This window comes from Crotalus tigris, unplaced genomic scaffold (assembly GCF_016545835.1).
Source record: "Crotalus tigris isolate CLP2741 ecotype Arizona unplaced genomic scaffold, ASM1654583v1 scf7180000018825.4774228, whole genome shotgun sequence".
NCBI lineage: Eukaryota > Metazoa > Chordata > Lepidosauria > Squamata > Viperidae > Crotalus > Crotalus tigris.
Window position 1 is genome coordinate 3,626,925 of NW_024097215.1, and position 22,548 is coordinate 3,649,472.

Below are 22,548 nucleotides of genomic sequence, written 5' to 3' on the forward strand. Positions count from 1 at the left end.
ACTTATGGCAGGTCCTTAAGTCTCAGACTGGCTTGATATAGCCTGCTAAGGCCATAGTTGGTTTAAATATGATTTATTAAATGAATCCCCATTGACAGGATTCACCCAACAAGCTAAGTCATAGTTTATGAACTTCAATGGTCCAATTTATCCAACAACCGAATCTAATCCAGACAATGCAGTCTTGTGGTTTAGTGCAATGTGTACATCTAGGTACATATTTCTTGCCCAACAAAGAATTAGAAAAAAAAAGGATAAATGAAAGAAGAAAGGAGGACAAGAGGAGCAGAGACAAAGAGGCAGCTATTCTATTCATCATTCTTGTTGAAGACTTCTTTTGTTCCTTTATTTATTTGTGAACATCTCATTGCTTTGGGGACTCTCTTTTTATTACTCTTGTGATATTTGGTGTTTTTTTTTAATTATCCTTCAGCTGCTTTTCACTCATTTCTCTAGTCTATTTGCTGCAATATGGCTAATGATCTTCTAATGATTCTGTTGCCTAAAATTGCCATGCCTACAGAATGCTTTCAGAACATTCTGGGGAAATTAAAGAAAGAAACTCCTGCCACAAAAGAATACCAAAAAAATCGTCTCAGATGCCTCCACCCCTAAATTATTTGAACAATGGGATGGGATCCCTCATTGGATCCTCAAAGAACAAATAAAACAGAGGTTCCCCAGAAAGAAATGTACAGTATATGGGTATAGTGGTTCGCTAGAAGCAGAGAGATCCACGTTTAAATCTGCATTCACTGGGTTATTATGAACCACTGAGAATTATTTACAAGGTTCCACAAGGCATCTTACAAACACTGTCTTTAAAATTGCCACCTTATAGATGGCAGCTAAAGACACAAGCAGGCAAATAGTAATTATTTCTAAGTCTCCCATTCTTTTCTCTTTACCTGTAGCTTAGCCTTTGCCTCCAGGGTTTGGGGGAAATTATATTGGTGGATGAGTTAAGGATAGTAACCGCCTTGATGACTCTGAGTGAGAGTGAAATAAAGCGCAAATGCCATCAGCGAAGGAGCGGGTGTAAGGCTGGGCTTTTAAGCAAATCACCAAGAACAGTCGAAATTCTGGCATAGCTTTCTCAACTAGTTATCTAAAGGACCATTCGTCTTCCAAAGCTTCTCCTGGACATCAGTGGCATGCCTACCCACCAGCAATATTTATTTATTAATCAAATATAGTTGGCCACCCATCTCATGGAAAGTGACCCTGGGCAGCGTACAGTAAAACAGTAAAAATATAAAGCAGTCATTAGGTAAAACCATTATGTAATAATGATTTAAAAAAACACCACAACTATACAAGCAAAAGTAAAACAAGAAAGAATGTAATAGAAAGAAGAATATTAACATTAATTCACTCATTCACCCATCCCTGGGTCTCCAGGGATGCTGGACAGAAGCAACCTAGAATTAAGGAGAAACTTCCTGACAGTAAGGACAATCAACCAGTGGAACAGCTTGCCTCCAGAAATTGTGGGCGCTCCATCACTGGAGATTTTTAAGAAGAGACTAGACATTCACCTGTCTGAGACAGTATAGGTTCTCCTGCTTGAGCAGGGGGCTGGACTAGAAAACCTCCAAGGTCCCTTCCAGCTCCATTCTAGGTCATGAGGGACTTTTGAAAGCTCAGAACTTCAGCTCAGAGGGGAGTGGTGAGGAATTCATAATGTGGGTGCCCTGGCAGAAAAGGCCTGCTGCCCACGGCCACCAGGTGAAGCTCCCCAGATGACTGAACCCATAACGTACTCATTGTGTTGGATCTGATGGGATGGATGGATGAAATCTGGAAGGGGCAGTCCCTCAAGTAACCTAGTTCTATGCCATGTAGAGATCAACATCGGCATCTTGAACTGGACCTGGAAACAAACTGGTAACCAATGCAGCTGGTGCAGCAAATGTGTGTAACATGTGCTTTACCAGAGACGCATAAAACTGCTCGCACCACTGCATTTTGCACCAGCTGAACTTTCCAGATGCTCCTCAAGGGTAGCAATTGCATTGCAATAGTCCAACCAGGAGGTGACCAGAGCATGGATGAGCATGGGTAGCCCACCCCCATGCAGGAATGGATGCAACTGGTGCACAACATGAAGTTATGCAAAGCCTTTCCCCCTAACCACAACTGCTACCTGATCTTTGAGCAAGAGTTGTGAGTCCAGAAACAAACACGCCCGGATTGCCCTCAGGGTCTGCTAGGAGCAGTGCAACCCTATCCAGCACCAGAGATGATATATTCCTAAAACCAGAAGGCTCCAGGACCCAAAAGCCACCCAGTCTTGCCAGAGTTCAGCTGGTTCAGTTCATGCCACCTAATGGGAACTAGGAAGTGGGCTGTTTCTGTCATAGCATCATCTCCCCTTCTTCAAGGTACATCTGACCCCAACCCTGGCCATGTTCAAAACTATTCTGAAAAGCTGGAATTTCCCCAGGCCTTGGGTTAAACTGGCCGACAGATCCTACATATCTGATTGTCTTTTAATGGCTCCTTTTCATCTGAATATTTGGGTTTGTCATTGTATTTTAGGACTGATTTTACTGCTACCTCCAGTTATCGAAGAGTTGCGTGGCCTTATAAATAAATAGACTGTTAGAAAAGATCAAGTTGCTCCATACCCCCAAGACACATCTAAAATGTGCATGGATAGGGAAGGAATTCCTTAATAGGATGATCTTCAGCTTTTCTGGAGCAATGTTCAAACCATTATTTCTGCCGTTCTTCTCTACCGTGCAACTAAACATTTGCAACTTTCCACTGAGTCTGGAACATTGGATGACTAGCTCAGCACCCAAGAGGCAAGATTTTATATATGTGTATATATATATATATATATGTAGGTCTTTGGTTGTTCGGGTTTTCTCCCACGTAAAATTGGAAGTGTCTTGGCGACGTTTCGACGAAGTCCCATTCGTCATCTTCAGGCTGGTGCTTTCAGCTTCGTGCCTCGAGCAGCAGTGGGAGAAAACCCGAACAACCAAAGACCTACATACAAATACCCGCGAAAACCTCAGAAAACAAATATATATATATATATATATATATATCAGCAGAGAGAAAAGGAGGGTTGTATCCTTATTCCAAAATTCAAATTCAGTTAAGGACACTGCAACCAGTCAATTCAGGAACTTGATTCGGAGGGACAAAGATAAAGGGCTACATGTCTCTTGCCTTGGCTTAGAGGAGAAAAAACACATTTGTTTTAAATGACATAACCCAGGAACACTCCAGAACTGCTATTTTTTACAGCTCTCTGGAGAACAAACTTTGTTTCAGTTCTTATCTCATTAAGCTAAAAACTTACAAGGCTGGAGAAGAAGACCGCTGCATCCAAGGCCAGCCTCTTGCATGGCTGAAGTGGGATTGGATTCTTTCAACACATTCATGTGAATAACCTCCCCAATTTAACACTTCACAGACTCCACACCAGACCTGTTTCCACACCAAGCAAGCGCATGAGGAAGGGAGAAACATGGGTTTTGTTTGGGTTTGGATTACCGTGATGTGCGAACTCATAAGTGATAATGTTGCCAGATGTGAGAACCAACAAATGCTTTAACAAATCCTGGCTTAGCAAAAGGTGGGAGAGAATAGCTACTGTTTTAACATCAGTCAAGTGAACAACTCAGGTGCAGTCTAGAAAGAACACAAGCCAAGATTCTGATTTTAAAAAAAGAATGTTATTTAAAATTCATCTGAGCATCCTGGTGTTTTCATAAACCCCTCTCCCCCCCTCTGCATATATACTGTAGGTAGTCCCTGGTTTATGACCACAATTGGGATCAGAATTTTCATTGTTAAGCAAAATAGTTTTTAAGTGAGTCATACACAAATTTTATGACCAATCCAGCTTCCCTTGCTAAGCAAGATGGTTGTTAAAGAAGTCACACCCAATTTTATGGCCAATCCAACTTCCCCCATTGACTTAGTTCATCGGACACCAGCTGGGAAGATTGCAAATGGTGAAGACCCTGAGATGTTGCAACCATCTAAATATATGGCAAATTTTAATGATGTGGCCATGGAGTTGCTGCAACAGCTGCAAGTGCAAGATCTGGTCAGTCATAAGTTACTTTTTTCAGTGCCGTTGTAACTTTGAACAAATGATTCATTAAACACATGGTTATAAGTTGAGGATTTCCTGTAACATTTTAAATTGAAAATATGTATGATAATAATAATAAGAGCGAATCAGGGATCTCTTTAGTACAGGCAGTGTAAGAGGACATGTTTCAACCTTGCCCATTCAAGAGCAAAAAAACAAAGCAAATGGGATATTGTGATGGCATTTTCCCGCAAGTAAGGATGATGGGAAAGCACAGAGGAAGGGCAGGGATTAAGCTTCAGCAGACTTCTCCTGCAATTCTGCTGAGTCAAGCTGAGTTGCAGGAGAGAAGGCAGAACCCAGAAGGTCTAGGAAGAATCACATGCCCTGACTTGTCTTTCTACAGCCATGGGACCCAGCTTGTTTAGGATGGCATTGTCCTGACCTCTGAATGGCATGCTACTTTTCAGCTAGTAAACTGGGCCACAGTGAAAGAATGGGCACAGCCAGAAAAGGATTTGCATTTGATTCTTATTCCTAAACGAAGATGGTGAATACGATTCCTCTCCATGGATTTCATCCTCTTGCCCTTGGCTCCTATTTAAAATGACCGCTTGCTAGCAATTTTCTGAGGAGCACTTAGAATGTTTTAGGGACTTTTACCTAACTCATCAAACCCATTTGCGTGAATGTTGTTAAGCTCCCTAGTGTATCCCTGAGAGGTTTGCTTATTGCCTACATGGGTGGAAGATATCCTATATAACAGCACTTCTCAAGCTTAAAGGGCAGCTGTTCCTCAGATACCAACATGAGCAAGGGTTTAGATGGTCCCAACCTGTAAGGATATGCGGGGTTGGCCTTGGGAGACAGGAGGAAGAGAGGCTGTCTAGAGTGGTCAGATAAGAGAGAGCAGAGCCCACAGCTGATAATGGGTGGAAAAAGAAGTTCAGAATGTTCTCAGATTGTAAAAGAGACGGTGGGAGATTTGTACTTTCAGGCCTGCAAGGACTGATATCAACCTTCCCAGGTAGAGCAGACAGAAAACATGGCTAGATGGGCTAATTCTGTTTTATCGTAAGGCTACATGAAAAGACAAATCTCCCACCATCTCTTTTATATTCTGAGAAGTTAGGGAATGTTCCTTTCTGAGTCTCTTTCTCTGCCCCTTATGCAGTTATGGGCTAGGCCAGACATGTCAAACACAAGGCCCAGGGGCCAGATGCAGCCCGCAAAGTGGTTTCATGTGGCCTGAAAAGCCATCCTGGAAATAATGAGGGAACGGCCCCCTCTGCCTTGGCCCAAGCCAGCCGGGAGCCAATGTGATATTTTGTGGTGGCCATCTATGCTGAAACGCATTCAGTCTTAGCTCCATAAGCCTCCCCCCTGCATGGCCTGAGAGGAACAGTGAGGCTCCTCCAGTGGACCATGCCTTGGCACTTGCCCCAGTCCCATCCCCTTCTGCCAGAGACCCTCAGATCTATCCCACTCCTGCCCAGGCCCCCACAGGCACCCTTGACGTGAACGATGTAGAGCTGGCCACACCCACCCAGTAGGCTACACCCACTCCATCCACACCCACCCAGTAGGCTGCACCCACCCTGACCACACCCACCTGACCCCCTGAGGGCAACCGCAATGCTGATGCAGCCCTCAATGAAATTGAGCTTGACATCCCTGGGCTAGGCCCTCTCTTATCTCTCTTGTCTGACCATTCCCATTCTTTCTCTTTTTTTCCTAAAGTCATTCCCACATACTCTTACACAGCCCTTCTTTGGCTGGCAGGATCTGACCTAGAATTTGTCCTTATAAGGATGACAACATTCTCCAAGGATGTGATGCCAACAGGAGCAGCCAGCAACTCGTAAGGTTTCCGCTGGTGCCATTTCTTTCTTTCCTTCCCTTCACCTCCCACCAGCGTCATCTGCTGCCATGTGAATCTGAAAAGCAAAGTCTTTGCCAAACACTGAGAGGCAAGCATAAAAAAAAAAAGGAGAGGGACATACCCTCCTAGTGCTAACAAGTCAAGCCCTGTCTGGCCTTAATTATCTCAGCACTTTCCCAGAGAAAGGAGCTGGATAGGCAGAAGTATTTGGGAAGGATGAAAGGGGATTTATTTGTTCAAGTGACCTGGGAGATTTGATCTTCAGGTAACAAGCAAACCAAACCAGGGTGATGCCCTCCCTGAACAGAGTGTGTCGAAAACAAGCCATTTTGGGTTTTCCCCGCAGACTCCGCAGACACATAAACAAGCGCGCTAATGATTAACTTATCAATGGTTTATGCAAATGAGTCCCATTTTTTTTTTCCTGAGTTTGCATCACACACTGTGCCACAAAACATATGGGCTCAGTTTGCACAACCTGCTAGGCCAAAAGATGTGTGACTCAGTGTGTTGTACACACACTCAACATCCCTTTCAGGATGGGCCCAAATCCTTACATGAAAAATTGAGGGGGGGGGAGGACCGACAGCTGGAGATGAACTCCGTGTTTATCTCTCCCACTTCATATCCTCCCTTCAACACCTTCTTTTCTCCTCTGCTTTTCTATTCTTCTCCTCTCTGGGCAGCTTGTAAAAAAGAAAAAGAAAAAGCAAACATTCCATTTTACAAATAAAAAACGAAGGAGAGGAGTGGATTTGTCAGAGACTGCTGAAATTGCCACTTCTGGTACAAATTTAAAAAAAAGGGGATACAGATGCAGTCCAATTTCGAGAGATTCGGATCAGCCTAGCTTGGATGTAGAGGGATCAGCGTGTTTGAATATGTTTGAGTGTGCATATATGCCCACAATGCTTGGAAAAAAATGAGCTGGGAAACCAGACTATCTGTCACCAGCATGGCACAACTGAATACATACAATTCATTTTGTTCAGCCACCACCCAACCCCCAAGGCCTGGGAGAAGAGCCAGGTTTTTAGGGACTTTTAGAATATTATCAAGGTAGGAACCATACAAATCGCAGGGGGAGGGACATTTGTTCTTAACACAAGCTCCATAGACACGGTCTCATCTAAACTCACCCTTTCCATCTCTCTCCCATCCCAAAAAATGATAACCATCATTAACTATTTCAAATGTCAAATGTCACTTCTCAAACAGGGTACCACAGTCTGACGAAAACACCAATCACCAGTATGCGGATCAGACTGGCAGGGGCTGATGGGAGCTGGAGTCCCACTCACCTACAGGTGCAAAGATTGGGGAATATTGTTTTCTCCTCCTCTTGGCAACCGAACACCAATCAATGCCTCCGTAAAGTCTGGAACACGGTTTTTTGGGTTTTTTTTTTCCAAACTTGGCAACTTTAAGATCTGGGTGGGCTCCCAGAATTCCCCAACCAGCACGAACATGTTATTTTAGTAACAGGTACAGATAAAGCAGAATGTCTGTAGCTCAGGATGGAAAGAGGAAGTCCAACAGGTACTATGTACAGATCGTCCTTGACCAGGGGTAGGCAACCTTGGCTCTTTTATGACTCGTGGACTTCAACTCCCAGAATTCCTGAGCCAGCATGGCTCAGCTTGGAAACCTCTCCCTTTCCCCTCAGCATGGCTGGCTCAGGAATTCTGGGAGTTGAAGTCCACGAGTCATAAAAGAGCTAAGGTTGCCTACCCCTGCACCCTGACTTACAACTATTTGTTTAGTGAACATTCAAAGTTAAAACAGCGCTTAAAAAAGAGATTTATGATCGGTCCTCACACTTACAACCACGGTCATATGATGAAAATTTGGGTGCTTGGTCACCGGACATGTTTACGACGGCTGCAGTGTCCCATGATGTTACTTTGAGACCTTCCCAGTTGGCTTCTGATAAGCAAAGTTAATGGGGGAAATCTGGATTCGCTTAACACCTGCATGATTTGCTTAACGCCTGCAGTGATTCCCTTCACAACCATGCCCCCCAAAGTTGTGAAACTGGTTGGACTCACTTAACAACTTAGCTTAGCTTCTGGTCCAAATTGTGGTTGTTAAGTGAAGGATCGCCTGCACATCCCGGTGCACAGATTAGCAGACTTTTCACTCTGGTTAGCAACGGGTTTTCAGAAATAGTTATACTAAAATTCCAGGTTCAAAGATGTGAGTGTTGGGAGGTCTCTTCTCAGTATACTCATCTCCCAATTCTCCCGATAAAGGGATGCAGCAGGCCACAAATCAATCCAAAAGGCCATCAAGTAACTTCTGTTGGAGAAGTTCTTCATACTGGACGCCACAATTTAAGCGCGGTGCTCTTTTAAGTGTCTTATTCAAACATGTGTTTCCACAACACATTCTGGATCTGGCAATACGCATTTCCTTCTTAGAGTGCTTGGATGTCAATCAGGAACTAGGATTGACTGGCCTTTGAAATTTGGGGTTGTCATTTTATGTGCCAGTTCTTCATGAACAGGCTGCTCCATGTCTACGTGAATCAATCTGCTTGCTGATACTTCTCAGTGGGGCTATTATCCTTTGGGGTTTCTCTCTCTCTCTCTCTCTCTCTCTCAGTGTGTGTGTGTGTGTGTGTCTCTCTGTCTCTCTCTCCCTTTGATTAAAAATACATAATTGGGAAGCCGGTGTGCTGCAAAATAAACTTGTACGGGGAAGCGCTACTGGAGGATATGCAATCAGCTTGAGCTCCAGGCAGAAAGGTGGGCTGTCCAGCTCATGAATAAATAAGGTTGCAGCTTGAGTTTCTGATGCCCCCAAGTTAATATATTCTCTCAAGCCAGAATGTTGCCTGCAAATCCAATCTCCAAGGATATTTTCTTACAGAAAGAAGATACCTTCTTATTGATTCTGCGGAAAGTTTTTTATATATTTTCTAAATAGACTTTAATTTAGCAAAAGAAAAAGGGGAAATGTCCTTTTCAGTGTGGGGACCCCATACAATGATTTATGACGTTTAGTGACTCATACACCTTCCTGGCTACTCAGCAATGTTATTTCTGGCTTCTAGGCCCCCTGTAACTCTATTCATGCTCTCAGCATACTATGAAACATCAGCCACATCACTCCTCAAACACTTAATCCAAAATTAATCCATCCTGTTGCTTCCTTGTTACAGGTAGTCCTCGACTTTCAATAGTTCATTTAGTGACCGTACAAAGTTACAACGGCATTGAAAAAAGTGACTTACTGTTTTTCACACTTACGACCGTTGTAGCATCCTCAGGGTCACGTGATCAAAATTTGGAGACTCGGCCACTGATTCATATTTATAAGCAAAGTCAATGGGGAAGCCAGATTCATTTGACAGCTTTGTTACTAACTTAACAGCTGCAGGGATTCACTTAACAACTGGGGCAAGAAAGGTCGTAAAATGGGGTGTAATTCACTTAACAAAGGTTTCACTTAGCAACAGAAATTTTGGGCTTGCTTGTGGACATAAATTGAGGACTACCTGTACTGTAATTCTCCAAGAGCCATATTTTTCAAATTAAAGTATTTCTTCCAAGTTTGATGCCCCAACCACACCCCAAAAGCAGAGCATTGCCAGGGAAAACAGCAAGAGTTGTGCAGTGCAACTCCTCCTGATTCACCACACTCTGGTGTAATAAAACATCCCTTGAGCAGGATCTCTGTCTGTTAGGGCACCCGCTATGCACCGTAGGCTGGATCCGCTCCTGACTAGATTGTGTCTGCTGCTGCATTTTACATTCCTATTAAAAGAGGCCTATTGGAGCTGAAATGGAAAAACAGAGAGGGGGAAAGAAACATCCTATGAATATAACATTCTAAAAGCTCATGAATTTTTCCCAGCCCAGCCAAATGGCCCGTGACATTCAAGTTGCAGCAACAGCCAAAAAGAAAGAAAGAAAAAAAAAACGATAACCACCTCACTCAAACCAAATTCTTGGTAATAAAATCCAGATTGACCAGAATGAATTGGAAAACTGGAACTCCCATTTCATCTCTCCCAAAGCTGGAAGGAAGGAAGGAAGGAAGGAAGGAAGGAAGGAAGGAAGGAAGGAATCCTCCCAAAACATGTGTCCAAATTCAGAACAGCAGATCCCTTCTCCCATACATACATACATACATACATACATATATCCCCCTACATACATACATCCTTGATAGCTGCAAAAATGCAAACCCTGGGCATATATATATAAAACCACCCACCACTCACAATCGCCACCATGCAAAGCTTTGGAGTTTAGTTTAGCTCACATCTCCTCTTTGGAGAAATCGCTTCTATTTTTACCTGGCCCAGAGAATTGCTGGTTCTAAAGGATCCTTTCCACTCTCAACAACACACCCACAATTGTTTTCCCTTTCTAGCTCTGAAGAGCAGCTTTCCAAGGGCTTCTGCTGCATCCTTTTCTGAACAGCATCCTCAAGCCTCCTCTAGCGGCCAGATTATTTGGGGGGGGGGAGGGAGGGAAGGCTTTTAATGCGGATTTTGACTTCCTGCTGAAAAGACTGCTGAGATCATTCAGTAGGAGAGGAGCAAATTAAGAACATCTCCCCCCCCCCCACAGTTACAAGGCAGGCACCAGCCTAGAAACAAGAACCAGGTCCTCCTCAACTCATTGGGATGAGCTGGATGAACCCACAAGCCGGCGGGGGGGGGGGAGGCCCGAAAGGTCAGCCCTCCCTCCTGCCTGGGCTTTTGCAACTAGCTTCTCCCAGGCAACCCCCCCCCCCGCCACACACACACCCCACCCCACGTGTCCTTTTTTCATCCCTCTCCGGCCCATCTGTTCCCTTCAGGAAACCGGGAACGCGGAAGAGCCCCTGGCTGAGCCTGGGAGGACTCGGCAGACACGGGCCAGGTGCCTGGCTGAGGGTGAAAGGCCACGGGGAGGGGGGGGGACTCAGCAGCTGTCCCCGGAACCTTCCCTTCCCTCCATCCCCCCCCCCCCATCCCCAGGATGGGGACCGTTCTCGCACGTCGCCCGCTTCGGCCACCAGGCCAGCAACGGGATGTTCTGATCCGCAGCCCGCACCGCCTTCGCGCTGGAGACAAAACTGCAGAGGGCATTGCCTGCCCCCCCCCCCGCTTCCCGCCCCACCCGGAGGATATTTTAGACACGTGTTAGTTGTCAAGCCGGAGCATAGCGAGCCACAGAGGGGCTGGTGGGGCTGGAGTGGGGTTCGGGGACCACTCGCGAGGCAAGCTTCCCCGCGCGTGGATGGGGCTCGAACGCGGGGCTTAGCTGTGCCCAAGCCGGCCGAGGGAGGGAGGGAGCGACCGGGTCCAAAAGAGGACGCTGCCCACTGCACACCCCGCGAGATAAAGACCGCCTTTTGTTGGGGGGGCGCCGCTCCTGCGACCTTCGCCACGCGGGGTAGAACCTGCGGGGCAGTGGCGCGCGCGCGCCCCCCCCCCCAACCCCGTTTGCTCAGCCTCGAGCAGACCCCGCGCGCGTTTCGCCAAAGACCTCGCTCCGTTCCGACGACCCCCCCCCGAGAACCACCCAAACTCCCGAACTCTTCTGCCCCCCCCCCGGCCTCAGTTTCCCCGGCTGAAAAGGTGCCCCGCAAAGGCTCTCCACTCCGCGCCCCGGGCGCTGCGCTTGCTAGTCCCGTTCAGTCCCCGAAAGGCCGGCAAGCAGCTTCCCTGCGCTCCTTTTTGGGGGTGGGGGGGAAGGAAGGGAAGGCAAAGTGGAGGCAAGGTGGGAGCGGGAGACCCCGGGGGTGGGGTGGGGGGGTCGAGGGCGCCTCTTACCTGCCGCGGGTCCCAGCAGGAGCGGCCAGAGGCACAGCAAGCTCCGGAGCCAGTGCTGGAGCCTCCGCCGCATGGTTCAGCTCCGCCTGGAAGGCATCCGGCGGAGGGGAAACGGGATCCCCTCTCTCGCGCGCAGCGGGTGGAGGGCGCGGGGCGGCGGCAGGGCAGGGCTGGGCTGGGCTGCCTCCGGGTCCTGCCTCCCGGACCCCAGGGGCGGCCGCCGGAGCGAGAGGCTGGCTGGGCTTCCAGCAGGGAAAAGAGCGAAGCTGCCCGGCGCCGCGCTCTCGGCAGGCTCGCCGCTGGATTCAGCGCCAGCGCGCCTTCATCTCCGGGCGCCCGCGGGGGAGCAACTGCCGCCCAGGCGACGCTCCCGCCGAGATGCCAACCCGCTAGCCTCCGAGCTGCTGGGGCTGGAGAAGCCGCCTCCCTCCCGCCGCGGAATTTGCTCCAACTCAGCCGCCCCGGCCCATTGTCAAGCCGGCTGGTCCCTTCCTCCTTCCCTCCCTCTTCCCCTCCCTCTCTCCTCTCTCCAGCTTAAAGAGACACCGACTCGCCTCGGCTGGAGGCCGGGCACGGGGAGGAGGTGGCGCCAGCCTGGGGGGTGGGGGTGAGGAGGGGGTCGCGGGCTGGTGGGTGGGTGGGTGGGCGGGGGACGGGAGGTAAAAGGCTGGGTGGGTTTGGCTGCGCGTGGAGTTCTTTCCCCCCCACCACCGGGTGGGCAGCAACAGGAGTTCCCACGGAGGAACTTCGCCGGGCAATTCTCTGTCGGACGCGAGGGGCGACTGGAACGCGCCACCCTCCCGTTCCCATTATCACACCGAAGGAAGGGAACACTGGAAGGGTGTGGAATTCTTTCGGCGTGCATCTTCCACGCCAGGCGGGACACTGTCGCCTTTGAGAGCCTTGCAGCAGCTCACCTGTGTGGAAGTCAGCGGACTCTTTCTCACACACATACAAACACAAACACACACACCTCCGGCCCTTGTATTGGACGTGTGATGGAAGGAAGCCAACAGAGAAGAGGGAATGGCCGTGAACAAGAGAGTGATCCTGGAGGAAAACAGGACACGATGTATGGAAAATGCCACATTGAGGATCTCCAGATCTCTGACAACAGGGGAAGAGGTCGGAATTCAACAGGCATGGAGGGATCCACTTTCTTTTCCATGCAGTTGTTAACAGACCTCAAGACTCTGAAGAGGATCGGGAGGAGGTGTTGCCCTCCTGAAGAAGGATCACCAACCAGAGGCCACCGTCTCACCAACCAGAGGCCACCATCTCTGGAGACCACACTGCACCTACACAACCGGCCAGAGACACAGCCACCTGCAGTTAGGGGTGTAGGTTATTCACTTAGTGCTTTGTGAAGGCATGCAGAGAGGAACTGATCAGCTTTTGGAGAAGGGCAGATCTTCCACTTCCAAAGAAATGAGTCAACAAGAACTTGAGTTGTTGGGAGTCCACTCTTGCTCAGAGGCAGGAGAGATTTAAAGAGGTGCTTCAGGGGCCCATATCTTTCCAACTGAATCTCTTCTTCCTAACCAAGGACTCTCCCACTAATGCTGACAGGGCAAGCCGCTTGCATATAAGAAGAGAACAAACCTCACTACCTTCTAGCACTGATGATGTTACCTTGTTGGGTAATGAAATGTTTGCAAGAAAACAACCAAGCTCAGAGGCCACCCCAAATCTCCCTTTGGTATCCTGCAGAAAAATATCTCTCCTCCAGAGCTGGGAGATGTCTCTGCCTGATTCCCCAACTACTCTTGTAAGACTCACCAGAATTAAACCAGAAAACTCGAAAGTCATGTTGCCATGTAGCTTCAGGCATTCTTTGTACAAAACAATATAGCTTGCCTTTTCACTTGTCTGTAGCTTTAGCAAATAAATCTCTCTCTCTCTCTCTCTCTCTCTCTCTCTCTCTCTCTCTCTCTCTCTCTCACACACACACACACACACACACACACACACACACACACCTGTCTTCACTTCTCTTAGGGGAATACTTACTCTATTGCTTTCTGAACCTACAGAAATAATCAGGAAGATCTTAGTGCAGTAGTGACCCATACTAGATATGCATAACTTGTGGATTTAATTCTAATTCCAAAAATCTTCCGTTAGGGATCCCCACAGTGTGTGTTTTTGGGTGCGCACGTGTGCATTTAAAAAAAAAAGGCGATAACCAGGATCGCTGCACTGCATGCAATTTAAGCCCTGCCTTTTATTTTTATTTTTTTACATATCTCCCAGATGTATTTTCTTACATCCACAAGTCCAGAAAACTAGCCAAGAACAATCTATTCTTCCCTCCAGTGGGCGTGTCCTTCCCCAGGTTTCAGGGCTCCCTTTATGGCTGCTTTTGGCCCTTCCCACTTTCCATACTGGCATCCTTCCAGGAGAAGCGTTGACTTCCTAAGCCTTTTTAAAAACCATTTTGTGCTCTCTCTCTCTCTTTTTTTTCTTTTTTAAATGAAACCCGAGCAAAGCTGCTCATTTGCTGGTTGAGGAAAAGCTAGTGAAATGGTTGGTTGCAGCATCATCTGCGAACTTCTGTCGCAGCTCATTAATGGCAAGTCTAGGACCCCCACGCCCTTCACCACCTAGGTAATTAAAAAGCCATCGCAGCTGCCTTCTCCCTCGTCACACTTGGCATTTGCATATCAATAAACAAGACCCCCCCTTAACATAATAAATGTGCCAGTGCCATGCCATGGCTGTACACAAATTAAACATGTGCACGCGCATTCACCCAGCCCCCTAAAGCTAGACTGCCAGACCAGAACACTAAGAAAAATGGAAAGAGAGAGAAATCGTGCAGGAGGGGGGAATCATTCTAAAGTGTGATTGAAGTGTCTGCTTGGTTTGAAAGAAGTCTCTCCTATTAGTATTTCCAACGGATGCATCCCAGACGCTCATCAGAAGCCAGGTAAATGTAACTCGGTAGCTAATTTTACACCATTGTCCTGAACTGAAAGCAAAGGAAGCTCCCAGGAATGCAAAACCATGAGTCCTTTTGTTACTTGTTCTCTGCCACCTGCAATAATCTGAGAAACGTTCGGTAAAAGTCAATGCCAAGCCAAAACCGAACCAAAAATGTCTGTCTGTCAATTGAATTGACTTGATTGGGTGTGCAAACAGAAGGGAGTAACCGATGGTTGTTAGCAGAGGGACAATGCTCTGCTAGAAATGCGCCAATGTGCCTGTCATCAATGTAATCAGTGGATGATCCATACATGTTTATTCTCAAGTGAGTTTGTATAAGCATGCACACCTTCCTGGGAACCAGTCCCATTGTAGTGCTTTATTTGAAAAGAAAAATGCAATGTTTCCCCTGTCCAGTCATGTAGGGCCACCCACTGCCTCCACGACCCGCTGCAGATCACCCAGGCGGCTCTGCAGCGCCACGGCAGCCACACCCTCCGCCCATGCCCCACAGCATCAACTGCACACGACAGGGCGCAAGGGCGGAGTCTCCGGGCAGGCCGCACTCGGGGGTGACTCTCCTTCAGGGGGGCTGCTGGTGAGGAGGGGGCTGCAAGGGGATGTGGGGCTGAGGTGATGGCACACGTGCCCACAGAGAGGGCTCTGAGTGCCACCTTTGGCACTCGCCGCCACTGCTATATGCCAAAGGAGCATGGAATGCTATTATCTTCCCACCAAAGTGGTACCTATTTATTTATTTGCATTTGCTTTCAAACTGCTAGGTGGGCAAGAGCTGAGGCAAGGAACGGGAGCTCACCCATTGCGTGGTGTTCGGGTCTCGAACCCTGGTTGTCGGCTTTCCAGCTGACAAGCTCAGCGTCTTTAACTGCTGAGCTATCGCATTCCCCGTTTAGAGAGAAGAGGCATCCAAATGCACTAGTGAGTTTTTAAAAGGAAGGAAATCCATCCTGAACTAAGAAGTAGGACTTATCTGGGAGCAGATGCATAGAGAACTAGGGCTATGCATCCATCAATGAGCAGGTGTTGTCTTTCATACTTCTCTACATGAAGAGTAAATCACTCAAGCGTTCCTATTCATCAGTTGAAGGAAAGGTCAGATGTTGAATAGAAATGCTGACTTGCTGAGCTGGACCACTCCTAAAGAGGGCAATTGCATTTTTGAATATAAACACCTCACTGTTTATTAGGAAATAACAAAAGTACCCTAGTTTTCTGGGTACCTCAAAGAGGAGAGATCTACAGCTAGATGTGCATATCTGTAGATCATTCAGAAATGTAAATCCCTTCCTTGAATTCTCCAAAATGACACCATCTCTCACATGGCTCAGGTCCTTTCAGATGAGTTCATTATGGAGGCTTTGGTTTATGACAGGGATATCCAACCTTGGCAACATTAAAACTTGTAGACTTCAACTCCCAACATAAGTTGCTGGGGAATTCTGGGAGTTGAAGTCCACAAGTCTTAAAGTGGCCAAAGTTGGACAACCCTGGTTTATGGATATATTTATTTGATTCATATGGCTGCCCACCAGCATGCAACTTTGAGCAACAAGCAACAAATTAAAACAACAATAAAAACATTTACCAGAATCCAAAAACGACCCAACCAACCACAGTTGGGCCAGTCCGTGTGTTCTCATCAATAACAACCCCCCTCACTCAAATGGGCTGACTTAACTTCACAGCCCAATATCCAGATGAAAAGCCCATTTGTAATGCCTTATGGAAAGACACCAGGATTGTGGTAATCCAAATTTCAGATACTCTTTTTCACAGGCCAGGTGCAAGCTCCCCATTAGATGACACTGTTTAATGGAGGATGTCCAGAGCATGCTAGGCCTATCAGGTCTTGTGGGACAGGCAAACATAACGGCAGATCTGGAGCCCTGTAGATGTGTTGAACATTAGTTTTCTCAGCTATTCGAGGCAAAGGGAGCACTGGCTAAAAGTAATAGGATCTGGATTCCAATTCACTGGAAAGAGCTAAATTGTGGGCAAGTAATCTAAAGATTGCTCTTCTCCTTTCCATTTTCAACTTCATTCTCTTTAAACTGTAACCTCACTGGAATCAAATCAGCATTTGTGCAGATAGCATCTTTCAAAGAAGTAGAAGGGGTCAGGATACACTTGATTGATCCCTTTTAAACCAATGCTATCAGTTTTTAAACATGTCACCACCTCTTAATGACCTTTCACCCCTTGGGAGAGGCTCAGCGGGCTTGGCTTTTTCTTCTGCAAACTGACCCATCCATCTTCCCTGCATCTTTTTATAACAAAGTCTAGCATGGACTTAGATGGCCACCCGTTGATAAATACTAATCAGACGGTTTCCCAGTTTCTGCAAGGGGGGTAAGGAGAACTATTTCTGCACAACTTCTTCCCAGCAAGCCCATTCCAATTCCACGTGAAGCAGAAGAGTGATAGCTGTGGATCAAGGAACAGAGTAGCTGTGAGTGAAAAGTGATGAAGGCAAAATCTGTTGCAGTGCCCGCAGCCTGGAATGTTTGTCAGATGAAGAAATCAGACAGATCCTTCACCCGTTCATCTAATTCTGCCACTGACTAAATTCTGATTTTTCTGGAAAGGACTAAAATAGATCAAGACGGAAATGGTTTTTTTTCCACAGTGCAAGGTTTTTCTCAGCAGAAAGCTTTTGGCCAAACCACTATAAAATATCCAGACAATTGGAAGGGGGGAAAAATATCCTTGCACAGAATTAATGTTCATCAGCTAAACTGGGAAAGTGATAAAAATGCAAATTTGTTACTAAATTAACCCAGAGCACCAGCCTCAATTTAGAAGGAAGGATGATTTCAGCATTAAAATCTAGGCGCCTTACTTCTTCAAGTCTCCCAAGGAGTGAAAATCAGATATTTCTTGTTCATAAGAAACACGAACAGCAAGAAAATTGCAGTTATCCCATCGTTATCTTCCAACTGACCTTGGGTAGGGAATCTACCAAGATTTTCTTGCAAATGGAGAAGAGAAGGGAAATTCACTTCTATCAGGAGCACTGCTAGCTTGTCTAAAAGTTGAAAGCCCCCTAAATAACATCTGAGCTGAATTTCCCACAGAAAGCATTTTTCTACGTTCTGAGATTTTGTCTTTTCGTTATCTGATGCACCTTTCCAAATGGAAGGAGTGTTGCATACAAATGCATTCTGATCTCCAGGGACAATGCTAGATCTTGTTACTGTTGGTAAAGGATGGGGGAAAAAAATACTTCCTGGGTTTTCAGAGTCATTGAGAGTAACAGATTGAAATCTATGTGGAACAGTTCAAAGATTTTCCGTGTAACAATCCAGGAGGCATCACGGATTGACACTGCTCCCCAGAGCTCTCCTGATGGACTGACCCTGTCTTCTACAGCAACACTTACTTTTTTAAAAAAATAGTATGTTTTCATCATAAGAGGGAGCCTTAGGTGCATGCATGATTACAGATATTTTTACATGAAACACAGTATAAGTATGTTGTCTTTATCTAATAAAAAATGGAGGAGGGGAAAATCTATTTCTAAATTCCCCTCAGAAGAAACTTCTCTGCCCACAAATAAGGTGGAATAACAGAATAACAGAGTTGGAAGGGACCTTAAAGGTCTTCTAGTCCAACCCCCTGCTCAAGCAGGAACCCCTATTCCATTTCAGGCATGGAGAATGTTTACAAATCCTTCCTGACATTGTAAATGGCACCATCTCTTGAGGGGGCAAGTTTTCTATCCCTCCTCCAGTAGCAACAGCTATAGCACTTAAGACTTATATACCGCTTCATAGTGCTTTACAGCCCTCTCTATGTGATTTACAGAGTCAGCATATCACCCCCCAATAATCTGAGTCCTCATTTTACCGGCCTCGGACGGATGGAAGGCTGAGACAACTTTGAGCTGGTGAGGATCGAACTCCTGGCAGTGAGAAGTGAGTTAGCCTGCAATTCTGCATTCTAACCACTGTGCCCCCATGGCTCCTAGTGCCTTCTTGACAATCTGAAGAGGATGGGAGTACAACTCAATGAAATCAGAAGTCATCAAGTGGAGTAAGACTTACATGATGCCCAATTCCTCTTTTTACATGTCAAAGAATTAATTACACTGGAGGATCCCAAATATTGCTATATGTAATGAGAAATATGTTCCTCTGTTCCTCTATTTCAGGGGTGTCAAACCTGCAATGACACATGACGTGTCATGATGCAGCGTGACTTTTTTTCCATTGCCGGCAATGGGATGGGCGTGTTTTCACTGTGATGCATCCGGCCCGTGGGGCAGCAGTCTGACACCCCTGCTCTATTTCCTCTAAGAACCGTGGTGGGGCGGTGGTTAGAATGCAGTATTGCAGGCTAATTCTGCTGACTGCCAACTGACTGCAGTTCGTCAGTTCAATTCTCACCTTCCATCCTTCCAAAGTTGGTAAAACGAGGACCCAGACTGTTGGGACAATATGCTGACTCTGTAAATTGCTTAGAGAGGGCCGTAAAGCACGATGAAGTGGTCTATAAGTCTAAATGTTATTGCTATCCATTTCTCCCACACCTCACATTCCTTAGGCAAGAGGGATAGCTGGCAACAGTTTCCTTCTTTTCCAGGAAAACATCTAGGAAGGAGAGCCAAAAATGAACCTCTTGTGGTCCAGGAGTTGAAACACGAAGCTTTTAGCTAGAGAAGAAATGGCAGACAAGCTGGAGTCCAGTGAAGATGCTAGAATCAATCCTAATACCTTGAGCATTGCAAATCCAGGATGGAACCTAGCCACTGAGCTTCATTCAACAAAGGATGAACAAGAGCTAAATCTGTTTATGTTAATGCGAATAAAATGACCTAAACTGCCCCCTGCTGTTGAAGTTTATTTTCTCTCTTCTCGCCATAAAAGTGAAGCAAAAGCCAGTATTCAAAAGAAACATAATGTGAGTTGCGTTCCAGGAAGAATGTTACTTAACCAGATGTCCTTCCTCAAGGGCTATATAGTTCTCCTTAATCTCTCTAGCTGTTATTGGAATCACACTGTGTTATGGGAAGATTTGCCATTATCTTCCTGCTTCTGGACAGCAAGGCACCATAATTTTTTGCTGCTGTTAAGAAATGGAATCACAGCAAGACATCTTAGGCCAGGTGAGATTAAGTACAGATATCCATTTTGTTTGGTAGAGTCTGCACTGATTAATGGTGGCATCCCAGGACCTCAGGAGAACGTTTTTCCACCAGCTTGCTCAAAACTCTAGACTGCTCCTGTTAATACAATATTTCCCAGCCTTAGCTATTTTAAGATGTATGGACTTCAACTCCCAGTGCTGGCTGGAGAATTCTGGGAATTAAGGTCCATAGGTCTTACATTTTCCAAGGTTGGATCCAGCTGCTCTAGAACAGAGGTCCCCAACCTTTTGGGCACCAGGGACCGGTTCCACGGAGAGAGGTTTTTTCCGTGGACCGGAGGGTGCGTGGTTTTGTGTGCTTGCCTACATCTTGTGGATGGGGCTTTGTTTTGTTTGTGCAGACCAGTTGCTGGCATGCCGTGGCCCAGTACTGGTCCACAGTCCGGGGGTTGGGGACCCCTGCTTTAAAAGGCGTTTTCTCAATGGTGGGATTCAGCCGGTTCGCATCACTTCGGCAGATCTAGTAGCTAACTTTTTGTTGCCCAGGCCCAGAATGGACCTCCGGGAGCGGCATCCACACAGAGAACCAGTTGTTCCAGTATTTGAATCCCACCACTGCATTTTCCTGCAGCGGCACATTAGAGAATCACTCTCCCCATCCTCAAAAAGGGACTGATGCGCTTGTGAACAGTCAACGAGATTTTTCAGTTTCATCCCTCCAATAGCAGGAGTAGTTCTCATCCATGTGGGTTTTCTACATTCTGAACATATACACTGCCTTTTTTATTATCATTATTCCAGCTCTTTCAAGCTCTTTTGATTCTGCATATTTTGGTGCTTTTCAAGCCAATTAAAGACACTTGTGAGAACAAGCACCAAGTGATTTCTGAATTCCTCACTTAGCTGTCTTGGGAAATTTCCGCTTCATCACTCATCATCAGTCAGCGGAGTCTGGAGACGGTCCCATCTATAATTTCCTCCTTAGACCCTAGTTCTATGTGCTCAATTGTTTTGCATCATCTTTATAATGAAACTATATCGCTGCCTTAGCTCATTCCATTCAAACAGCAGCCTGCTCTGTGACTTCTCTGCTGCCTCAGCCGGAGTAAATCTCAGCCATCACCTTTTGACATTCTAATTACGGGACTCCAAAGCAGTTATGCTTAGTAGATCATCATCCCACCTCTGAGCTTAGCTTCTTCAGTTCTTTTGCCATTCTGTAGAGAAATGGAGGTACATTAATATCTCTTTTCATGTAAACTCTTCCCCTCCCTTTTTTAAAAAAAAAGAAAGAAAGAAATTGCTGCAGCATGATGTCACTACTTGGCTTCTTGGAGAGGAGAGGAAACTGTACCGAACATCCCAATTCAGCCCCACCTGAATTGGCATGAGCCAAATAACATGGGTCCAATTCAGAAACACCTCCAAAAGGTTGAACTCAAGCTACAATTGCTGGAAGGTTTTGCTGCTTCCAATGGTTCCCAGACTATTCATAAAGGGCCACACTTCAGTTTTCCCACATACTTGCAAATGCTGGGGAGATGATGTGTTTTATCAAGTCCCGTTGACTGCTGTGAGACTTTTTGAACTCAGGAGAAGCTCCATGGATTTCTTTATAGAGAATTGAATACGGTATTTTTCTCAAAATGTTATGAGGAACACTGACTGATAGGGTTGGATGTGAAGAACGAACAGTGAGGTCCTTAGAATCACATAGGTCAGTGTTTCCCAAACTTGACAATTTTAAGGCATGTGGACTTCAACTCCCAGAACGCTGGCTGTGGAATTCTGGGAGTTGAAGTCCTCATGCCTTAAAATTGTCAAGTTTGGGAAACACTGACATAGGTATAAAAGGCACCTTGAAATGTTGCTAGGCAAGGCTGACAGTGCTTGGTGGAGTTAACTTAGTCAACGATCTTGTCAAGAGTTAAAATTTGGCAGCTACCTGCCTCTTTGTTTTCATCTTGCCATTAGAATAAGGGAGGGGGAGAGATGATGCTTTCAACTAGGTTAGTTAGAAAAATGAAACCTCTCCAGTTCCTCAGAAGTTTGCTGTGAGAAGGCTGTCTGGAAACCTTTCAAGGACATTTTAGCTGGTGTGCAGAAGATAGTAGACGGTTCCCATAACAAAGATAATTTGTTTACATGAGCTACATGGACATCGGGGAGGGGGGCGGGTGTTGGCTGGGAATGTCATTGTTATATGCTATGGTCTCTTAGGATTTTAGACTTAGTTTTCCTTTGCCTATACCATGCCATGTATTCAATAAACCAGTAAGCTTTTCAGAAATGAAAGTAATCCTGGACTTTTATTCGGATATTCAAGCTGGAGGTTGATATATCTAGTTTGAAAATCTCATTGGCAGGGTTCATATAACCTAAGGTATGTCAAACTCACAATGTCACATGACGTCGCGCAATGTATCGGGCTGGTTTTGCCATTGCCGGCAATGGGGTGGGCGCAGCTTCCACGTGACGCGTCCGGCCCGCAGGCCGGCAGTTTGACACCCCTGATATAACTGAATAAACCTAAGCTAAAGAAAGCACATTGTCATTTAATGTTGTGTGAATCAGGAGCCTAGGTGAAAGTCAATGCCATTTGTTGGATTTGGACTTAGCACTAGCAATAGCACTTAGACTTATATACCCCTTCACAGTGCTTTACAGAGGGGGTCCCCAACCCCCAGCTTGGTACAGGTCCATGGCCTGTTGCCTGCACAAGCAGCGGGCAAGCCTGCAAAGTTTTATTTGTATATGCGTGGGATTAGATTGCGCACACACAACCATCCTCTTCCCCCCCCCCCAGCT

The 22,548-nt window shown here is 46.3% G+C and overlaps 1 protein-coding gene across 4 annotated transcripts in view; it reads right to left on the reverse strand.

The window, feature by feature from the left end:
• The window catches only part of ROBO3 (roundabout guidance receptor 3), a 228,409-nt gene that overhangs the window by 153,258 nt on the left and 52,603 nt on the right, over nt 1-22,548 (reverse strand). The window contains exon 1 of one of the 4 annotated variants that reach the window (XM_039356473.1): nt 11,710-12,187. The exons of the other annotated variants lie outside the window; for them this stretch is intronic. Within the exon in view, the coding sequence (XP_039212407.1) occupies nt 11,710-11,782 (73 nt within the window). The 5' untranslated portion in view covers nt 11,783-12,187. Of the gene's footprint in view, nt 1-11,709; nt 12,188-22,548 lie in introns of those variants that run through there. 4 annotated transcript variants of the gene reach the window in all.